This window comes from Anomalospiza imberbis, chromosome 2 (assembly GCF_031753505.1).
Source record: "Anomalospiza imberbis isolate Cuckoo-Finch-1a 21T00152 chromosome 2, ASM3175350v1, whole genome shotgun sequence".
NCBI lineage: Eukaryota > Metazoa > Chordata > Aves > Passeriformes > Viduidae > Anomalospiza > Anomalospiza imberbis.
In genome coordinates this window covers 73,826,269-73,848,704 of record NC_089682.1, presented here as the reverse complement: position 1 = coordinate 73,848,704, position 22,436 = coordinate 73,826,269, and the positions used below count along the sequence as shown (strand labels likewise).

Here is a 22,436-nt window from a genome sequence, read left to right as displayed (position 1 = left end):
TGTACTGAGCCCATTTTCAACACAGGCTCTCCTCTCACCTATAGGCATAGAGGCCATGCTGCACTGAACACCTTCCACTCAATTATTTAAAATTCAGTTGCTATGGATCTACTCAAGGCGATCAGTTTAAAGAAAATGCAGATGGCCTCTGGTTTTGAGTTCCCGCTGGGCTTTGGTTAATTTGGTATGTAAAGGTATTAGGTTAATTAAATGCCATGTGTTGCATGGGGACTGACTGCATTTGTGGATTAATAAGTATCCCAGAGTGTTCTGTGCTGAAAGTCCTCAAGCTGGCAGACGGTTATTTCACTAAGAAAGGAAGGTAACGGAGAGAAGTCCTGGGGAAATGAAGAGGTTTCCTGTTAATCCTGCAGTTGTTTTTCGTGAACGGGAAGCTGCAGTGTCCTTCAGGTTCTTGACCGAGTATCAGCCCGTGTTGGAGAGACTGGAAGAATTTAAGTGAAGAGAAGCAGAGTTGTACAGTTTGCTTTGAGATTCCCACAGGTCTGGTTACATACAGTGAGCATGTCAGCTGGCCAGGGGAGGACCATGGCTGGTGCACGGAAATTTTCCTGCTAGGAGAAGACCTTTACCAAGAGCCATATTGTGAATCAGGTCAGAGGGTGTCCTGTGAGCTGCAGGCATGGTCTCGCCACAGGGCTAGAGCAAGCCAGCCGCCGTATTTGGGCACTCATGGTGGAATACACATAGAAAGCAGGGAGAGGGACAAATACCACCACAAAGTTTTGGAGATGTTGAAGAAGAAGAAAGTCGTTTTCGTGCAGCCGTGCCCTGAGGTGGTGGAAGATCAGGAGAGAGACCAGGGCAGATGGACACTACTTCGCAATGTCAACCAGGTCCTGAAGCCCACGACCATGTTAGCGGTAAGGTAGGGGGTCCCAAGCCCTGAGCATGGCTGGAAATTTTCAGGCTGCTTTGAAATCTGTCTTGCTGTTGATGGGATCCTTGTACTGCTTACACCAGCTTGTCTCACCTTCTTCTTTTGTCCCCCCCCACAAGCACTGTAGCTCCCCTGCAGTGCAACCTTCTTGCTCTTCACATTTGGAAGCTCCTCCTAAAGATCCTCTCTGTGAATTGTGTGGATCCATGTGTGGTGTTTCCTCCTCTTGCACCACTGTTTGGTTGTCACTGCCCCCAGTTTGTGAGGTCCTGAGGATGTGCCCCAGAGCAATTTGGAAGTTTTTTCTAGTTTGGAAGGATACTAAAACCCACTGTCTGCATTGAGGAGGAAGAGGCAGACCATGTTGATACTGTAAAGGTTCTGATGGTGGTGTTCTCACTTCTCCAGTACTCTGTCATGTATTTTGGGAAATAAATTGCACCAGTGTAGGCACAAGGCAGGTTATGCAATTTACAAGCCACAGCTGGTAAATGTATGAATCACCCTAATTTGTCCTGAAATCCCCAATATATCTGCTGGGTTTGGGGCTGATCCGAGGGTGATTGCTTCAGCAGAAGGAATGTAACTGACTTCCATGGGGTTTATATGAAATTGATTGAAGTCAGAAAAGGAAATGGGTCAGCACTCTTAATAAGTGATGTTATTTTATAACTCCCTCAACCTTCCTGAGCTTACCAGCTTAGCCCATCCCATAAGATGGGCTTTTTCCACCAGTATTAAGAACTGTGCTTTAATGGGTTTAAAAAGAGCAGTTTGGGGGGATGAGCACTCAGTGCATTAGGCAGACAAAGCACAGAAGTTGTCTTAGTGGTAGCAGAGTATCAATTTACCTTGGGGAGGGCAGACTGCCTTTTATCTCAGCTGTGCGGTAATACACCATATGAAGCAGGCTGCTTTCACAGCTATTCAATATTAGAGGTTTTTTTTTTTTTTAAATGGCGTTATCCAATTCTTGGATTTTTCATGAAGAGCAATTTTTACAGAGCTACTAAGGTGTTGGAAAGATTTTCTGCTGAGCAGGAACTGAGCAACCCGGCTCATCTCTTGCTGACACCTTGATCAGGTTACCCACTGTGTGTATGAATTTGCCGAGTGATGCAGAGAGGATAACAGTGCTGAATGTTCTGAAATGCTTTGAGAGTCTTAGATCAAAGGAGCTAAAAAATAAATATTAATATAAATGGATTTATAACGTATCTGCTCCTGACACTGTCTTCATTAGTTGGGATTTTTTTTACCTATTTAACTGAATTATGAGATGTGAGATAAGACAGTTAATGAGAAAAATATAATAATACTATATTTTTATGAGCTGGATAAAGATACTTAGAGCTGTAGCACAACCCTCTGAGGAAATGAAAACCCAAGCTAAGGACTGGATCCTGAGCTCCATGAAAGCAGGATGACTTTGTTGATATCCTAGTGCAAACCTAGCAAGCAGCTGTTAAGGGTAGAGTCTGCCAAAAAATGGTTGGGAATTCCTGGTGTGTAGTTTCTCCACATGTGGATCCCTGAGTGTAGCCTTACATCTTGGCGGTACTCACAGGTTTGTGTCTCTTGGAAGTCTTAATGGATGCCTTGGATGGTGATGTCTCCAGTTGCCACCTCCCAGCAGAGAGATGAACATTGTTTAGCAGCTATTGGGCCAAACCAAATCTATAAATATGCTCTGTCCACAGAAATGGTTGATAGTGGATACTCAGGAAAGGGGTTGTATCAGAGCACATGCAAAGTGATACGCTCCAGTTTTCCCTTCTCCCTCTCCCAGCAGTTTTTCAGGACTTCAAAAGGTAGATACCACATTTGCATCACGCTTAATAGGTACAAGTGGAGCTGGTCCCCAAGAATGTGGTGTTAGGTGGAGCTACAAGTCCACAGCACTAATCTCAGGTTTGTGAATGAAAACATACCTGACAACTAGATTGGTCCCCATTTTAATACCCTTTCACCTTGCGAATAGGACTGGAAAATAATTCTGCTTTGTTCCAGTATGGGTCCTGCTTGGGACTTTAGTTTGGAGTTATTTTGGAGTTTGCTTTTGTATTGAGGAAATAGCTTCTTTAAAAGCTTTTTTGCATTTCAGTAATTTAATATCTACAGAGCTGATGAGCAGATAGTCCCTGCCCAGCAGGACTGACAGAGGTGTATAGGATCAGTAGTGACTTGAAGTGAGTGAATAGTGGTCAACTGCTTGCTGTGTCTTTCAAAATGAAAACACAGATCTCTGAAATGAAAAAGGTAAAACATTTGAAACATGTAAAAGGACACATCCTTTTGGGATTATGGATGCTAAAACTTTGCACAACTTCAGGACCCAAGTGAAAGTGCTCACAGCAGCTAAAATCCACTGAGAAATATTAAATACAAACAGCCCACCTACACATTGCTGTAGGTGGAAGAACTCCTTAAGAAGAACATATATCTGCCTCTCTGTTTATGTTATTAACCCATCTTTAGTCATTCCCTTTTAAGCAGTCTCCAAGGAATATTTGATAGTGGCTCTCTGCAAGGAAGAAAGGTGCCCCAAGTCTCCAGATAAGGCTTAGCAGAGCTCAGAACCATCTCTTATATGTGACATCCTAGGTTTGTACATTACACAAAAGAAAACCCCTGCCTCAGTGGGTTTTTCTGCCTGTATCACTGTTCTGTAACCACACTGTGACCAACAGCCACTCATGAGCTTGAGGATCAGAGTTAGGGCAGTGGGACAGCAGAGAGTTAAGTCCATGCACTGTATGAACCATGCTCTGCTGCTAGCACCTCACAGGGGATTTCACAGATTCATGGAATCCTTAAGGTTGAAAAAGACTTCTAAGATCTACAAGTCCAACCATTAACCCAGCAGCAGCATGTTCCCCACTAAACCACATCCCCAAGTGCCACATGCAAAGCATCTGCTTTCCTGAGTCTCTGTGAAAAGGGGTGGTTTGTGATTTGCGAGGGAAGTCATCTGACTTGTGCTAATGACTTGGCTACAAAACATCAACTGCTTGTATCCCAAGGGATGCTGAATGCCCTGCAGCGCTGAGTGTAACTGCTCTCTTTGGTTCCAGGGGGATTATGTGTGGATGGACCTCAAAACTGGACGGGAATTCGACGTCCCCATTGGAGCAGTGGTTAAACTTTGTGACTCTGGACAGATCCAGGTTGTGGATGATGAAGGCAATGTACGTACAAAGGCTTGTGATGTCCCTTCTTCAGATCTATGGCCTTGCTAGGCCAGGGGTCCCAGGGCCATGATAATCAACTCTCCTGTATGTCCTTGGGAATCAACTGTGCCGTAGTTTTCTATGTGTAAAGACAAGACAATGTTGTGTCCCTGTTTTTCTGGCTGTACTGGGAGTGCAAAATTGAGAACCTTCTTGAGAACAATGATAGCAGAAGCCCCCAAAATACATTTAGGTAGTTATTTGAGCAAACCCACCTACACCTGAGGTTCCTCTGCTGTTATCCGGTTCTTCCTCATCTCCTACCAATACCTGATGTGCCAAAACACTGTTTCTCCTTCAATTTCCCACCTCTGTGCAGTGGTGGCTATTTTAGAGTGAGTAAGGTCTGTATCAAGGTGGTTCTCTGTGCTGCTTTTTTTTTTTTCTTGCTGAGATAATTGTAAATGCCCTCACTCCCTTCAAGGGTAATAGAGATTTGGTTTGGCAAGGTCCTTGTTGGGAATTTGTAGTGGCTTTTGAAGCCTTTAGAAGTGCTGAGTCTAAATAACACTGCCAATAAAAGTATGACTTTGCCAGCCCTGTCCATCCCTTTCTCATTTTCTAAATAATCTTCTCTCTGCTCAACAGTATTTGGTGGAAGAGGGTTAACCAGTGATGTGAAAATGCAGTTGTGAAGGGGAAGACAAATGTGCTATTTGTTATAAACTCCCCTGGATGACCATGTTGCCCTGGAGGAGGCTCCTGCCAGGATGGCTTGTGTCTCCTGTCTCTTGTTGCTCCAATAAAACTCAAAAAAAAAAGATTTTTTCCTTCTTCTGTTACAAATCCTTCAAATTCGTCACTGCCTTGCCCCAGGAATAGAAGCTGTGGCACATGTGCTGATGATCTCTTGTGTATGTTCTTCTGTCTGGTCCTTCTCTTTGGCGTGGGCTGTTTGTGTCTTTCATCCAAGTGGTCTCTCATTTGACTTACCTTTCTGTGGCCTTGCTCTTTTCCCAGGAACACTGGATTTCCCCGCAGAATGCAAGCCACATCAAACCCATGCACCCCACCTCCATCCATGGAGTGGAGGACATGATCCGCCTGGGAGACCTGAATGAGGCAGGAATTCTCAGGAACCTGCTGATTCGCTATCGGGAGCACCTCATCTATGTGAGTGTCCACCTCACCTCACCTATGGTTCTGCACTCCATGCCCTGCTCTCCTTAGCTCTGGGGAACCCATGTCAGGGGGACTGATTGAACTGAGATTTGGGGTTCTACCTTCACCTTGTCCCAGGTGGCAAAGGGCTTCTGGTTTGGAGGACATTGCAGAGCTTCTAGATGCCCCAGTGAAAGACTCCATGAGTTAGGCGATGGGCAAAGTCCACACCACCTTGCTGTCCTGCCCCTGTAAAAGTTTTGGGCATGTGTATTGGCTTTCTGCACACAGCGTAACCAGTTTAACCCAGGCCATGAGCATGTTGTAGTTGCCCTAAAGCAAAAGCTTCTCTAGAGGTGTAAACTATATGCTGAATGTGACCCTTCTGCCCTCTCCCCCTGAACTATTAATTTATTTAACTCAAGGGGCTGAAAACAACTATTGCTGAAGGTAGAAGGGGTGGAGAAAGGATGATGAGGAGCATGCATTAAATAACAGGAAACAAAGAAGTAAGCAACTCCCAGAACAGCTCTTAAAAAACCTTCCTAGTCTGTGTTCATGGCTTATTAGCCCTGGGCTGCCTGGGATCCTGGCAGTTGATCTCTGAGGACAGCAGTGTCCTTCCTTAGGTGAGCTCAGTCATGTCATGCCCAGTGGACCCAGTGCAGCCTTGCCAATCCAGACAGACATTCACAGATTGAGGGGTTTACGGGGAACCAGTCAGAGTTGCTCTCTCTTCTGTGTAACAGCATCGCAAAGACCACCTCCCCAGGAGGACAGGAGTCAGCATTCAAGTCTCTGTGCTGGTTTTATCAGTGTTCTCTATGCTGTGTAGTCTTCTGCATGCTCTTCAGACACAAATTCAGAGTGCACATGTGTTTGCTGCTAGATAATGTACTCAAACAGCCTCTGCAAATACAGAAAATTTGATATTACTCTTAAATCCTACAGTTTTTAGATGTTCAGGTAAGTGCTTGCAGTGCCTTTTAAGGCCTTTTCAAAGCCTCCTGGTCATTTAGTTTTTAAAAGGCTTTAGAGACTACTAGATTTTCAGGCTGGAGGGAATTGCAAGACAGTCAGACTTCACAGATAAAATAAGCTAACAGAGTGTGAGTGGGATTTTATCTATCAAGTCTGTTTGGTCATCACAGCTTGATGTCCAGTGCTTTTTGATATGATGATTTTGGATTAGGACTGGGCAGTGATGGAGCAGACACCACTCTGCTGTATAGGCTGTTTATATGATTGACAGCTCCTTGCCCCTCTCTGGGAGAGATCCATCTCTTCTTTCAGAGATGGAGTCCAATCCTGGAGGAAGGGGACATGGATGCTGAAAAGGCACCCATAAGTCCCCAAAGCTTGGAAGAGAATAGAGACCTCCAAATGCATCTCTCACTCAGACACATTATTTGTTGTGCACGATGCCTAAGGCCCTGTGTTGTCAATTTAGACAAAAATAGTATAATCAGAAAATTATTCTCACATTAGATTAACTGGGTTTCTCCCTTTATAATAATTTTTTTGCCATTTATTATGATAACGTAGCAAGTTAATAGCTCAAATTCATACTTGAGGTGGTGTCTCCATGGGCATCCATGGCAGTCACCATAGGTGTCAATAGAGCCAGCAGAGACAAGATTGCCTTTCAGCTATGCAAACAGAAGTGCCTCTCAGATGCTTTAGAGCTGACTCGAGCTTGGATATCATAGAGGAGTTTATGTTGGAAGAAAATTTTGGCCTGGAGGTCTACAGTCTAACCTCCCCCAGCTCAGAGCACATCCATCTTCAAGGTCAGGTGAAGCACTCATGTGGATAACGGAATTCAAGCAACCTGAATGCCACCCGAGAAGTACAGATGGCAAATAATATGTAGCTGATTGGCTCGTTCAAGGAACTTGAATTTACCCATTGAGCATTGCCCCTTTTTCCCCTGCCTGTGGGCACCCTGCAGTGGCACAAAGTGGATTCCTGCTGCTCTCTCTGAGAAAGTTTGTATCATCCTGGAAATTTTTTCAGTGGTTTCCATGTGTCTCTTTTGGGGTGTCTGGGTTATCCAGCAAGTGCTTGTTGCCTCTCCAAGTGTCCTGAGGTCCTCAGATACAATTCTGTGTGTACAGTATCATCAATACACCAAGCTCCTTTGAAAAAGCTCTGTCTCTGAGCTGCCTTGCCAAGCTATTCACAGGCATCCAGGAAGATTAGGAACACAAACAAACACAACTGTGCAAAGTGTTGTTTGGCAACATCATCCTAATAAGGGCTGATGCAAAGGGCAGCTTTTACCCTGGAGGTGAGCGTGGGTGGTGATTTGGGCTGAAGTGACACAATGACCACATCAGTTTCTCTGCAAGTTTTTCTGGTCTGAAACAGTGCAGTGTGTCCTGCAGAGTTCCTGCCTAAGGGATGGCCACATCCCACAAGGACATTTGCATCACAGAGGTTCCAGGTTACTGTGTCTTGATTGCTCCACACCACTAATGGCTTTAGAGTGCCAGCCCAGGAACTGGGCACAGCACAGCAATTAGTGCAATCTCAAAATCAGAATGACACACTCAAAATGACTGAGAGTTCATAGCTTGATAGAGAGGTATGCAAACCACTTCTGTCTACAGGTGTGTAGTTGGAGGCTCAGGAACCCAAACTTAGATCTCATCTATTAGGAGTGATGGAACTAGGAGGAGTAGATTTGTGTCGGATGTGGTAAATATTGATGACAGTTTTGCAAAGCCAAGGTACCAACATATGGATGCTACGTGTGCAGGGGACACCCAGTCCGCTGAGGTGGTTTTTATTCTGTGGTATAATTAGCAATGTCTTAAAGACAGTGAAGTTTCACTGCTTGAAAGGATTTCTGAGCCTGCTGAGTAAATTATTACTTTTCCAGTGAGACTTCAGTACCTCTTGTTTCCTCATGTCCTTAGCTTTGTGGAGGATGTAGTTCTGCTCTAATAAAATATAATTTCCCTTTTTCTTCTCCCTCACATTTTACTCATAAGACAAACTGCGGCGGGAGGGTAAGTATGACTCTTGGCAATGTCATTTGCAATTGCTGTCATGCCTTCCACTGGATCACCTTTTTCTGTTCACCGTTGTGGCCTTCTCATTTATTTTGCACCACCATTGCTGCTGCTTCATTAATACACTGGGAGCATCCATATGCTTTGGTGCAGAGCTAGACCCACATGGTGAAGTTGTGACACGTTTCCAGAGCTGCAAAGTCCCCAACCTGTGAATGTGGTTAAAGCTTTAAGTGCTTCTCAGTAATGACCTTAACTTGAAGGGAAGAAATGTCTGCAGCAAAATATGAAAAACTTCAACAAGGACTTCTTGCCCTTAGTTTGGCTTGCACACAGCAAAAGAAACTATGCTGAATAGCAAGAGAGTCTGGTGGAGAGTTTGTACTCATGGGTAAGGTGAAATCTCTTTATCTGGAGATGAAACCAGTGCCTGCTACTGCTCTCTAAGGGCTGCCAAAATGCAGTAATGTTTGGAAGAGCTTTAACCCCATAAGAATCCAGATGAAGTCAGCCACGGTGTTCAGGATAGTGAGGGAAGCAAGCTCAGAAAGGATTTGTTTGGGGCTAATTAAAATGTAGGTCATGCAGGCAGTAATGAATTTGCTGTGTGATGCAGTTCCTGTGGTCAGCTACAGCAGAGTCCCTGGTCTCAGTAAAGCTTTATTTTTCCAATAGAAAAGGGCTTTGACATCACCCAGCAATAGAAACCAGTAAGCTACTATTTCCTTGGAAGTGCCCTTTGGCCCCCGATCAACAGAGTGAACAAAGTTTTGCCTTCTGTTAGCTGTGAGAATTGGGCAAATTGTGATTATTTATCAACTAGGAATGACCTACAAAAACAAGCAATAGTACAAGAGTTCATGCTGACAAAGAGTTTTGTGGATCACAAGAGAAGGGTCAGTGGGAGCATCCAGAAAGAATACCTAATGGTTAACACCTTTCAAAGTCTCTCAGTTTACATTTGTGGTGGGGCAGACCAGTGTGAGTGAAATGCAGGGATTTCAGAGACCTCTGCAAGGAGTTAGATTTAAAAAAAAAAAAAAAAAAAAAGCTCAAGGAAGATGAAAAATATCCCTAAAATTAACCTGGTGATAGATTGTAAAGAGGAAATGAAAGAAGTAATGAAGACTCAAAGGAGTCTTCATTAGGGATCTTGGTGTCATAATCCCATTCAAAAACTGAGCTCCCTCCTCCTCTGAGCACTGAGGTTACCTGTTCTGTCCCCTTTGAAGGGTTCTCTGGGATGTCTCTGCTCCCTTTTTTCAATACCTTCTTCTTCTGAAATCCAGGCTACATGATTTCACAGCCAATTTATACCCTTTGGAGTTGTGACAACATTGTTCTAGAGCTCAAAGAGCTATTTTCCCTTACTGCCACATAATCCCCCATTACAGAGAAGAGTATTGTGTCCTTTCTCAGTTAGCACTGTAAAGTCAAACCTCATATGGCACTGAACTGAAAGTTGCTCTCTTGTGTTGGTCATGAGTGGAGAAGGTGAGGAACCCCTAATGGCTTTCATCCTCCCTACTATGGGACACAATTGCCACCTACTGGCTGCCTTCAGGAAGCCTGAACTGGTGGCAAGTTTTGGACAGATGGTGGCAAATTATTTCTTCTCTCTCACAAGCATCCTTGGCTGTGCCACTTTGCTGCTTTGTGCCGAAACCTTACTGGGTTTAGGCCATGCAGATGAAAACCCATAAGGATTATATGAATGTTGAATTTACTTATTTTGTTTCCTGAAAAAATCTATGCAGTAGTGGGGGCACTTTCACAGCTGGTTCCAGCAGGAAAGAAAGGTAAGATTAATAGTTTAACTTCAGTTGCTAAAAGTTAACCTAGAGAAATTGGGTTAATTTTTCTAGGTTAATTTCTATAGAGAAAGTGACTTGAATTCTTTGAAGTCACAGAATGAAAGTAGCCTTCATCTCATGCCCCTTGGCTAACCCAAGGTGGAGGCCCATTGACTCACCTGCTCTAGACACTGACTTTTAGACAGATGAAACAGGGGAAGGAGGTCCTTATTCTCTGCCTTGAGTTTAGGATGTGGCCAAACCTCCTAACCTCAGCACTGCATCTGAGCAAGATAACAAAGTTCATGAGTCCTTTGATGAGAGGCTTGAGAGAAACAGCTTCTGGAAGGGCAGAAATGAAAGAGGAAGATACTACAGAGGAGTTTGCTACCCAAGGTCCAGGACAGCTGGACCAAAGGCCATTTAGAAAACTTCAGAAATAGATGAGAAGGGATATGCCAGCACTTTGTGGGCAATAGCCATCAGGATAAGGTTTAAACTGAAGTGTGGAGAGATATGGTTAGGCAGAGATGGTAGAGAAGAATGCATGGCGGAGGGAAGTTTAGCAGCTGCTGTGGATTGATAAAAAGTGGTTAGATACTCATCTGTCAGAATGGTTTGGATCCAGCTGGTCCTGCCTTGAGATATGGGAATGGTTGTCAGGTTTCTTTTACGTATGGCTTCTCATCGTATGTGCAATGCAGTAGATATCTATGGATATATGCTGGCTCTGGTGATACTTTTGCAAATAGGAGCTTCTCTTAAGACTCTGAATCTTAACTGAGAGCATACAAGATATGAATTAAGGCTTGAAACCATGCTGTGCATGACCAATTTAGGTATTTTGGGACTTCTGTTCCCATTTTACTCCAGGCTCCCCCTGCAAGCATCTCTGACTTGAGCATCATCTTTCATCCAGCTTTTAAAAAGCCTTGATTTTTCTGGCCTCCATCCACATCCCATCCAAGCTGCTAAAGTCTCTCAGCTACATTTCACTGTCCCCATAAACCTTCATGTGCTTTTCCTCCAGACATACACTGGTTCAATATTGGTGGCAGTAAACCCCTACCAGCTCCTACCCATCTACTCACCTGAGCAGATACGCCTGTACACCAACAAAAAGATTGGTGAGATGCCACCACACATCTTTGCAATTGCTGACAACTGCTACTTCAACATGCAGCGCAACAACAAGGACCAGTGTTGTATCATAAGGTGAGTTGCTGAATTTCCAAATGGGCCGTATCCTGAGAGCAGATGCTGAGCAGATGCAACATGCTTGATTTGGAACAGCTTATCAGATAGAGTCAGACATAGAATGACTGATTAGATCTTCCATCCACATACTCCCAGTGTGGAGGAGGTCTCTGTTTGCAGTCACTCTGTTCCTAGTAGAGGTGCTTTATCAATACTTTGGCATTTACCCTTACAACTCAATAGATCTCATATTAATTTTTAAGCTCCACTTTTAAATTTAAGCTCAGTACTCCTACAGACATCAAAAAACGCAAACATTGATACTTTCTGCACAAGGAAGGGTCAGGGATAAGCTTGGTCACTGGACCTGTGGTCATTCACACTCCTGAACGGTGTCTCCATGCATGGCTCTGCTCTGGACCGATCAACCTTGGGCACCAAGGAGTGCCTGGTCACAGTTATGGGTATAGTCCCTCCATTATGTGTCCCAAACGGTGGTATGAGCCAGACTTGATGTCCTCAGCCCTCCAACACAGTCCTATAAATTCTGAGCCCACAGTCTTTTTCATTTTAGGTGCCCTATTTCCTAAGGCAGCCTAAGTTTCATTGAATGAAAAGCCTTAACTCTGAAACATCCCATGTTCAGTATTTCAGATATATGAGTCTGAAAAGGCCATTCAGTAAGGCTTATTTTGCTGGTCTAAAAAATCATCATGTGGGGCCCATAGGAGAGTCAATGCAGTGTGCCAGTGGCCTGAAAAGTGAAACAATTTGCCCATGAGGCCAAGACTGGGTACTCAATATCAGGAAGGTCTGTTTCAGTCACTTATTTTGGCTACCCCATGTATCAGACACACCATAGACTCACCCAAATATTTCTGCCCAGCCTTTCACAAGATAGCTGAGGTTATCTTTCAGTGAAAAGGTTGAGGAATAGCTCTGGCTTCCTGCCCCATAAGCTGCTCCTCTCTTGCCTGCTCCTTGTTGGAACAAGCCTAGGAGACCTGTGGAAGTCCCTGCTGTTAAAAAGCTGTATTTCACAGTCTGCCTTATGACAGCTCAAGACTGGTGATGAAGATTTCCCCTAGGAACAGCTAGATCCTGGACCACAGGGTCATGGTCTGGTGATCATACCTGGAAGAGCACTGACTGAAAGTATTTCACTACCTTCTTAGTGCTGGTTGAATGATGGCATTTGCTGGGGATACCCAAACTCAAACAACAGCTTAGGCCAAATGGAACACGGAGCAAATCTGGATCTTGACTGGAAGCTGTCTGGTACCATGTCCTACCATTTGTCCCACAGCCAATCCTTGGGATGCTGGAAACCCATCCTTAGTGGTCTCATCCTGCCTACACTAACAGAAGAGACAAAGAGACAGAAGTTCCTTTGGAGACAGAGGGAGGGACATTGGCAGGGATGCAGCATGGCTCTCACTGACCTCCATTCGTGTTGTCTTGCAGTGGAGAATCTGGAGCAGGGAAGACAGAAAGCACAAAACTGATTCTGCAGTTCCTGGCAGCAATCAGTGGTCAGCACTCCTGGATTGAGCAGCAGGTCCTGGAGGCAAATCCCATCTTGGAAGGTGAGACCTCAGATAATAAAGAATTTTTTTGTAGGAAAAAATAAAAAACAGATTCAGGAATCATAAAATATAAGTAAATGTAAATCACTTATGTCACACTTTGAGTTTCCAAAAAAGTGACAAAACTTTTCTTTGAAGTACACTTTTGCTAGACAACACATTCAGATTCTTTCCATCTAAATTTATTTTTCACAAGACTAATATTCTCTGATTTGAGCTCTCAATGTTTTCTTTAATATTTTTGACAACTGTTGTTGAAAGCAAAGCATTTCAGCTGACCTGTATTATTTTTTCAACTGTTTTGTTACTTAAAACTTTGGGGGAAAAAAGTGGTTTTCCACTTAAAAGAGTATCCCCCCCCCCCAGAAAATCCATACAAACCCCTGAATTTTACCTAATTCTGTGTGTAGTATGTAAAAGTGCTGATCAATACTTCTTTGAGTATCTGATGTTCAATCGAAGCTCTTTAGAAAAATCTCACCACCTCCTCCAATGCCATGCAGAGCTTCAATGTCCCATCAGTGCTGCATTCAGCTAACTAATTATTTGCTTCTTTGGCCATAGTTGCAAAAATCCTATTCCTATTCTCTGATGGTTCCATAAAACATCAGTTTAATAGGACCTGAGCTTCACAGCACCTTGTGCTTGTTGTATGCAATAGTAAATCCCACCTTTTCCTTCCAAGACCAGCGAATGGCAGGAGAATGCAGAAAAAGAAATGGAGGAGTCCAAGAAAGAACCTGATAATGACAATCAGCTTGTGGCCTTAATAGGTTCATTGGCAGGCTGTTACTGTGATCAACCCCACTGATTTAATTGGATATGTGTAATTTAAATAGGTCTAACCCTCTTGACCCAACATGATGCCAGATGTACCTTTTATGCTTACACAGAAAAATTGCATTTTCCTTAAAGAATAACACTGGGGTTGTTCTCTAAGTATAGAGGTTTGATCAGCCTGGTCTAGTGGAAGTGCCCCTGCCCTTGGCAGAGGGGTTGGAACTAGATGATCTCAAAGGACCCTCCCAACCCAACTCATTCTATGATTTTTACCTCCTCTGCTTGGTGAATAACCCTCTGGGGACCAACAGAAATGTGACAAGCACACAGGGCACTATTGAATATGCACTTAGTCACTGCTGAGATTCAGGAAAGAAAGGCTCTGTAATTCAAGTGCATGTCCATCACCTGCCAGAAATCCTGGAGCAGAAATTGCAAGGTGTGCTGTCTTAGGGCACTCATCCACGCCCAACAGAGGATGGACACGGGTACCTTTCTCTGCACAGTCAGCTTGTAGGGAGAAGTCTCCTGCTGGAGGTTGGCTTAGTTGTCTGTATTTCCCTTTTGGAAGCATTTTCCCTTTTCTTTCCCTCTCAGTCATCAAGTCACTCACCAGCATCTCTGTCATTTTCTGCATAGTGTCACCTTTCACACTGCAGGCACTCTTGCTCAACTCTCTTCTAATTTCATCAGCTGCTGCCAAAGTCCTGCTGTCCTAGCCCTTCTTCCTGGATAAGGTCACCCCATTCCCAAGCTTCCTCCTCTGTGCACCTCTCTGTATTTCCAAGGAAAGTAATCTGATATACATCTTGTTTTCTCACATTGAGATGAAATTGATCCAGCCAAGCTTAAGGGAAGGCTTTGGGGCTACTTTTAACCCTCTCAGCCTCACTCTTTTGACTTTTTCCCGCACAATGAGGTGAGATCCATCATCCTCCCTGCATCAGTTCCTCTCTTAATGCACCATAATTCTTTCAGCTTTTGGGAACGCGAAGACCATCCGTAATGACAATTCCAGCCGATTTGGGAAGTACATTGATATCCACTTCAACAAAAGGGGAGCCATAGAGGGGGCAAAGATTGAGCAGTACCTACTGGAGAAGTCCCGGGTGTGCAGGCAGGTAAGGTGATACACCTGCAAGGCACGGGCAGCCGACTTTTGCCGTCCTGTTCTCCTCACAGAGCTGGCACTTGCTCTTCTGCAGGCCCAGGACGAGAGGAATTACCACGTGTTCTACTGCATGCTGAGAGGAATGACCGTGGAGCAGAAGAAGAAGCTGGGTCTTGGGAAAGCCACAGACTACAACTACCTTGCGATGGTGAGAGAGCACTGAAACAGAGGTTTGGTGGGGTGATGTGGTGAAAGGTCTTTAGCAAGGGAGAAGGAAAAGAGAGGTGCTTCTGCAGCCAAGAGCTGCTTTGCTGGTTATGACCTTCCTGAGCCTTAGACACAGGTTTGACAGATCTCTTTGTCTCACCACTGCAAGGCTCATAGTCTTAGTGGAAATCCTTAATCCCTGTGTCTAGACCAGGCTATTTCTATACTTTCTGTGAAGTAGAACACAAGCTTGGATGGGATGGTGTATGGTGCCCATGCCACGTGTTTGGAAGTAGCCAGTAGATAAGACCTGCTGCTCTTGAGGCAGTGATGGCTGTAGAGGAGTGCTTGTCTGGATGGCACGTTCTCAGCAGAATATGGGGCTGAGCTGTGCATGCTCCAAGTGTCTGGCCAAGCCAGCAATCTCCAGCCCCGCTCCCTATATACCAGTGTTGATATCCAGAGGAGCTGATAGAAGCAGGTGTAATTAAGACTGGTGCATCATCAGCAAGGCTGGGACCCAGCTTTCTAACTGGATCAGTGAGAGCTTCCAGCTCTCAATCCCCATCTCAGAGAGCTTTTTCTCTTCTGCTGATGGCAGTCAGACACAGGGTACCTGGGGACAACAGGGTAAGTGTAGGTCACAAAGCTCAGCACTGAATCATAGAATATGACAAAGAGCAGAGCCAGATCTACAAGTTCAGCATCATCCCTTAAACAAAACCTTGTTGGTTCTGGGGGAAGCCCTGATAGCTTAGGGTTATAACCCAGTGCTCCCTGGCTTTGCTTCATGCAGTGTGTGTCCCGTTTGCCTCCCCAGGGCAACTGCACGACCTGTGATGGCAGAGATGACAGCAAGGAGTACGCCAATATCCGCTCCGCTATGAAGGTCCTCATGTTTACTGACACCGAGAACTGGGAGATCTCCAAGCTGCTGGCTGCCATCCTGCACATGGGCAACCTGCAGTATGAAGGTAAAAGGACAAAATACAGGAACATGGTCCAGTGCACTGCTGCTCTTTATTCTGCCTGCTGACAGGGAGCCAAGCTTAGGGATAGAGGGCTGTATTCAGAACACCTGCCATGGTACCATGCCAGGGACTCAGGTGTTTATTATGGCGTTGTAAGGACAGGGAATAAGGAATAATTCCACCTGCCCACAGCAGCGCTGCCAGGCTGCAGTGTGCTCAGTGACATCCAAGTTTCTGAGTGTTGTGAGGTTGAATATGGACACAGACCATTCAGTAGACTCAGGTTTTACAGAGAGAGACTAATGGAGTGTTTGACAGGTTCCTGTGTGATTGGCTATGCCTTTGTAAATGTACTAAACAGCTCTGCTGTCAGAAATGACACAGCTATTTAAAAAGCCTCTTCAGAAGGCAGAAGCCTAAAGCACTTAGATGCTAAAACATTTCTACATTCTTTACTATCTGGTCTAGAGTACAGGTCCTTTGCAGCCAGCAGCAGGACTCCAGAAGATGTGTGAACTTTTCTCTCCCTTCTGATGGCCAGATTTTGCCAGGACATCACACAGAGGCAGAGGAGAAAGACCCTTTCCCTCACCCCATCCACTTTCTGCAGAGACACATCCCTTGCTGATGGCTTTCCCTCTGCCTTTCTTTCCCCAGCTCGGACCTATGACAACCTGGATGCCTGCGAGGTTGTTCAGTCAGCATCGCTCATCACTGCGGCAACGCTGCTAGAGGTCAGTGGCCCTGCAGTGCTGCTGTTCCCTTTCTGATTCAATCACAGGTTCTTAGTATTGTGGAAAAGCTTTGTCTGACCAGCCTCTCCTTGCACCACCAGCTCTAGGAGGCTGAAGAGGCCTGGATGAGCCATATTGTGTCCTGCATTGGCAGCATGAAGGTGAATGTCTCCATCTGGGCTGAGTAGCCAGAGGAGGCTACAAAGAAACTCAGAAGGCTGGAGGATCTCTTCTGTGGAGACAGGCTGAGAGAATTGGAGTGTTTCAGCCTGGAGAAGAGAAAGCTCTGGGGACAGCTTAGAGCCCCTTTTTGTACCTAGAGGGGCTCCAAGAGAGCTGGAGGAGGGACTTTTGACAAGGGCATGGAATGATAGGACAAAGCAGAATGGCTTCAAACTGAAAGAGGACAGATTTAAATTAGATACTAAGAAATTCTTCACTGAGGGTGGTGAGGCACTGTAACAGGTTGCCCAGGGATTTTGTGGCTGCTCCACTTGTGGGAATGTTCAAGGCCAGGTGTGATGGGACTTTGAGCAACCTGGTATAGTAGAAACTGTTCCTGTTGGGGGTTGGAACTAGATGGTCTTTAAAGGTCCCTGCCAACCCAAAATATACTATCATTCCATGATCCAATTATCTGAGCTCCCCTTCATACCAGCAGATAGGAACAGACCCTCAGGTGGCACATCATCCTAGAAAGGGCATCCAAAATACCTCAGTCCCTAAAGTAGGGTGTTTCCCTCACTGATATAAAGAGAGTTCATAATGGTACTTGAGACAGATGTCATATATATTCTGTGTATCTGAAGAGTGAGATGAGATGACCCTCACTGAAATAATCCATGCACTGACTAGGGCATTCTTCAGTGGCCTTCTCAAGAACTAACAGGGACATCATCTCATCCCTATAGGCACTGCTGGTCCCAGAGTGTGATCCACAGTTCTCTATCCACTTAGGGAGTGGACATTTCCCTGAAGAAGTATAAAAAGGGGTCAAGGTGTATAGTAAAAATGCAGCGATCCCTGGATGCAGGGAAGAAATGATGATGTCTGGCTCCAAATCAGAAGGTTGAAGGATAGTTTTATTAAAACTATACTATATTACATTAATATACTATTTAAAGAGAGACTATCCTATTCTACATACATACTTCTTACTTACCTAACAACTAACAATCTCATGACTCTCTGCTGAGAGTCCGAGACAGAGCTGGATCCAATTGGTCATTGAACCCAAACAACCTTCACCAGAATCCAATCAAGAAATCACTTCAGGTAAACAATCCCCATACCACATTCCACATGGGGAAAACAAAGGAGCAGAGATAAAGATTGTTTTCTCTTCTTCTCTCTGTGCTTCACCAAGAAATCCTGAGAGTCAGAATTATGTCTCTCTGTCAGAGAATGTGAATGTCACAAAGGTGATGTAAAGCTTTAACCCATGCTGGTAGCATACAGCTTTGCAGGCTTTGTTCTGCTTTCTCATTCTGTCTTCCTACACCTTGTTAACATCTCATGCTAAGTCACAAGAACACATTCCACATTAAAGTATGGTATAAAAATATAAATTTTTCTCTCTGAAAATGCCTGTCTTCATTTGAGGTACCTCCCCTGTAAAGCAGCTGTGTTTGGTGTTGTCTCTGTCAGGTTGAGCCTCAGGATGTGATGAACTGCCTTACCAGCCGGACTATAATCACGAGGGGAGAAACTGTCTCCACCCCTCTCAGCATGGAACAAGCGCTGGATGTGAGGGACGCTTTTGTAAAGGTAAGTCGTAGGGCATTTCCTTATGCCTTCTGTTGATAAGCTGAAGAAATCTGCCCCTTCTGAGACTGGAGCATCCACTGCACAGGAAAAGTGTCTCCCTTTGTGAGTTCAGATCAGCAAATGCCTGTGTGAGTTCAGATCAGCAAATGCCCTTGAAACCATGTTTTAATTGGGATGTACAAAGACTTGAGATGGAAGGAGTCTAGGTAACCTGCTCTGCAAGGGATTTGCAATCTGGACTGGAGATTGTATTCCAAGGGGACCTGCAGAAGGACCCAGCATTCTGAAATTACTTTATCTCAGCTTCCAGAAAGATCCTCAGCTGCTGTAAATCAGAGCAACTCGACCAACGCCTCTAACACGCACCTGAATTTCAGGATTTGGGAACATAAGCAGCAGTAAATACAGAACAACACAGGGCCAGGGATAAAGCAGTCCAGAAGCCATCAGAGCACTTAGACCATCTTGAGGCTTTGGAGTGATGAAGCTTGATGTGATAGGTGTGCATCACTGCTGTGCTGTTTGCAGCCCCATGTAAAATTGTGAGACAAACATTATTGGCATGCTTTGGCCAACTTGGGTCCTCATTTTATCTGTGGGGAATTGGTAGATCAAGCTGGTTTGATAGCTAACTAGCCTGCAAATCCTGGCAGTGTCTTCTCTAGTGGTGATGGGCCTTTGAACTGGGCTTCCCTCTTGGTCGCACTGCTGTAGCTTATAAGATAAAAATTAATAACAGGTTAAAACATGAAGTTCTGGAATTACTGAAGTAGCAATATCTGTGTTATTAGATCATCAGACTATTCAGCCAGTGCTGCAATGTTTCAGTGAGCACCTTGTTCAAGTGAGCAAGATGTTCTTGCAGTGTAACATGGCTCTACTCTGCTGATCTGTAGAGAGAAATGTGTGGAAACCAAGGAAAGGACTGTCTGGCTTCACAGCAAGCCCATAAATCCAAAATTTATCACTATCCAAATATGGGGGTTTGCTCTCAGTTGTCCTTTGTCCTATAACTAGGCTTTCAGGTCTGTTTTCCTTGATTTTCATAATGGTTCTTGAAGCTTTAAACCATGCCAAGAATCTGGCACAAACTTTGGTGAGCACATCCTCTGGGACTGTCTGGTTGTTGGCCATGCTTTAGGAGAACCTGTTGACATCAAGGGTGAAGTCTCAGTGAGCTCCATCTTTGGGATGTTGCAGGGAATTTATGGTCGACTTTTTGTGTGGATCGTGGAGAAGATCAATGCTGCAATTTACAGACCTCCTTCCCAGGAACTCAAAAGTATCAGGAGATCCATTGGCCTTCTTGACATCTTTGGCTTTGAGAACTTCACTGTGAACAGGTATGGAGCCTGCAAAAGGAGAACCAGGTCTAAATCCTCCTTTACAAGCCCAAGGTCAGGGTCTTGCAGTCCTTTCACCTCTCCTGATGTGAACTGGACTGGGTTGGATCAAAACTTTTTCTATATATGAGAAATGATCAGAGCTAATCAATCAGTTTCTAAACTGATTTAGACCACACACAACACATTGTTTTGGGAGAAAAACTGATTGTCTGAACCAATAAGGAAATTCTAAGCCAACAGCAGCCTTACTGAGTGGTTGGCAAGGTCTGAGAGTATTGCTTCGAGTGTGGAGAGAGAAAAATTAACCAGGATGTATATAAAAAGGCCTTTTCTTGACCTTCCCTCCACAGTTTTGAGCAGCTTTGCATTAACTTTGCAAATGAAAATCTGCAACAGTTCTTTGTGCGCCACGTCTTCAAACTAGAGCAGGAGGAGTACAACCTGGAGAACATCAACTGGCAGCACATCGAGTTCACGGATAACCAGGATGCCTTGGACATGATTGCCATCAAGCCTATGAACATCATCTCCCTCATTGACGAGGAGAGCAAGTTCCCCAAGGTGTGTTTTGGGCTCAGCCTCACTGCCAGTGACTCTCCTCATTTTATCCCCTTTGCACTTGCATGCTGGCACCCTGTGAGAGATCTGCTTAGCCCCAAACACACATTCACCAGTAGCCTACCTATTTATAGTTCTTATTGCTCTCTTAAATTTTCTTCTGTCAGTGTCACAGAAACAAGTGTTTCTGATGGGAAAATATGCCTGCAAGAGGCTCAAAAACATCTGTTGGCAAAGTTTAAGAGAAAATAATATTAAATATACTCCTTTTGGAGCATTATTTTGAATACAGTAGTACATACCAGTGATAGTTAATCAACTTCTGTAATTTCTGCACTTGACATATCTTTTCCAACATATCACGTCTCAACATAAATGCACATTGTCACCAACACAAGAAAGAAATGTGCTATTGACTGGAAAATCATTTCAATGGGAATGGCCTTGGTTAAATGTCAGATTTTTTCATGCATGTACAGGGTACAGATGCCACCATGTTGCACAAGCTGAACTCCCAGCACAAGCTTAACACCAACTATATTCCTCCGAAGAATAACTATGAAACCCAGTTTGGCATTAACCATTTTGCTGGAATTGTTTACTATGAAACAAAAGGTATGGGGCAGCTCCTAGAGCACTGCAGGGGGTGAGGGGATATTCATGGGCAGACAAGCCGCTGCTGTGCTGGAGCAGGGCAGGGTGGTAGTCCACAGTAGAGTCAATGTGTTCCTTTTCTGGCTGCAATGACTTGACCCTTCAGCTGTGCCCATGAGCTGCAGAGTTTGGTGCTGTTTTATTTGTGTGTGCCTGTGACAGAATGGCAGTGCTTTGCACCACTGCATCTTCAATCCAGTCTGAAGATGCACCTCTGTCTTCCTTCTCATGGTCTCTCTCTCTCTGCCTACTCATTACTCCCGTTACGTCACCAAGAACATCCAGTAATCCAACAACCCAGAAGCTGCTTGCAGCTCACATGCTGACCATGTTGCACTGTGTCATCTATGTGTTGTCCCATTATTTCTCTAGGTTTCTTGGAGAAAAACAGGGACACGCTGCATGGAGACATCATTCAGCTGGTGCATTCCTCAAAAAACAAATTCATCAAGCAGATCTTCCAAGCAGATGTGGCAATGGTAATGCAGGCGGGAGAAGATCTTTATTCATGAGGAGGGGTGTTCCTGGAAGGGGTGGAAGATTTGCAGAGTCATATTGCTCTGATGCTCTTTGGGGTGTTTCAAACCTGTTAGTGAGAGTCAACCATCAGGAAGTGTTAATGCAGTGTCATGGGTACATCCACACTCACACCCCCAGTTCACTGCATTTGGTTCATCAAATGCATCATTATTTTTTTTGAAAACCCTTCAGACTTGTGTAGGGATTTGAACTATTAGGTTTGTGATTGTAGAAATCTGAGAAAAAAGTAACTGTGCCTTCCAGTTAGGTCATCCAGATGTGTGTATAATAGAATGAGAAGTAAACTAGCAGAGGGCAGGTTTAGATGAGGTGTTAGGAAGAAGTTGTTACCTGTAAGGGTGGTGAGATACTGGCATAGGTTGCCCAGAGAAGCTGTGGATGCCCCATCCCTGGAAATATTCAAGTGTTCAAGCAATCTGGTCTGCTGGAAGGTGTCCCTGCCTGTGGCGGGAGAGTTGGAACTATGTGACCTTGAAGGTTTCTTTCAAACTCAAACCTTTCTATGAGTCCAAGTAAAAGCCAAATACTTGTAGACCAGAGTAGTACAATAGGACAGTCTTGCTGGTCCTTAAGCACTGCAACAGGACTTGGAGGGAACAGTTGTGTTTTGCTGTTACAACAGCAGAGAGGGAACACCAAATATGAAAGCTGAACTTCGAAGCTCCTCTTTCCACATCCCAGTCCTCCAGAAGGTTCCAGTCCTCCAGGAGGTTATGTGCTTATTCCATGCTCAGTGTGAGAGAAGACTGTGTGCCCTGAAGTTTCCGAGAAAGGCAGGGTTATTGCTTTAACCCTTTCCACCCCATTTGAGCATTTATTACTGGGATCCCAGCTTAAATGCTGAGATTAGTGGCCATTTCACTTATCCCCCAGTCTTTCCCAAGGCAAAAGCCATGGGACTTCAGAGGGTGTGGGGATAACATTTTTCAAAGCAAACAAATTT

At 44.6% G+C, this 22,436-nt stretch overlaps 1 protein-coding gene across 3 annotated transcripts in view; it reads left to right on the top strand.

Moving 5' to 3' along the window:
- Window positions 1-299: 299 nt before the first annotated feature.
- Window positions 300-22,436, top strand: part of MYO7A (myosin VIIA) — a 63,381-nt gene continuing 41,244 nt past the window's right edge. For 2 of the 3 annotated variants that reach the window (XM_068181709.1, XM_068181708.1), the window contains exons 1-15: window positions 300-884; window positions 3,976-4,089; window positions 5,092-5,244; window positions 8,229-8,246; window positions 11,073-11,257; window positions 12,704-12,825; window positions 14,584-14,726; window positions 14,811-14,924; window positions 15,744-15,897; window positions 16,552-16,628; window positions 18,276-18,395; window positions 19,596-19,738; window positions 20,092-20,302; window positions 20,779-20,914; window positions 21,326-21,432. In XM_068181709.1, the coding sequence (XP_068037810.1) occupies window positions 753-884; window positions 3,976-4,089; window positions 5,092-5,244; window positions 8,229-8,246; window positions 11,073-11,257; window positions 12,704-12,825; window positions 14,584-14,726; window positions 14,811-14,924; window positions 15,744-15,897; window positions 16,552-16,628; window positions 18,276-18,395; window positions 19,596-19,738; window positions 20,092-20,302; window positions 20,779-20,914; window positions 21,326-21,432 (1,929 nt within the window). In that variant the 5' untranslated portion in view covers window positions 300-752. The remainder of the gene's footprint in view (window positions 885-3,975; window positions 4,090-5,091; window positions 5,245-8,228; window positions 8,247-11,072; window positions 11,258-12,703; window positions 12,826-14,583; window positions 14,727-14,810; window positions 14,925-15,743; window positions 15,898-16,551; window positions 16,629-18,275; window positions 18,396-19,595; window positions 19,739-20,091; window positions 20,303-20,778; window positions 20,915-21,325; window positions 21,433-22,436) is intronic. The other variant, XM_068181710.1, reaches the window with a different exon arrangement.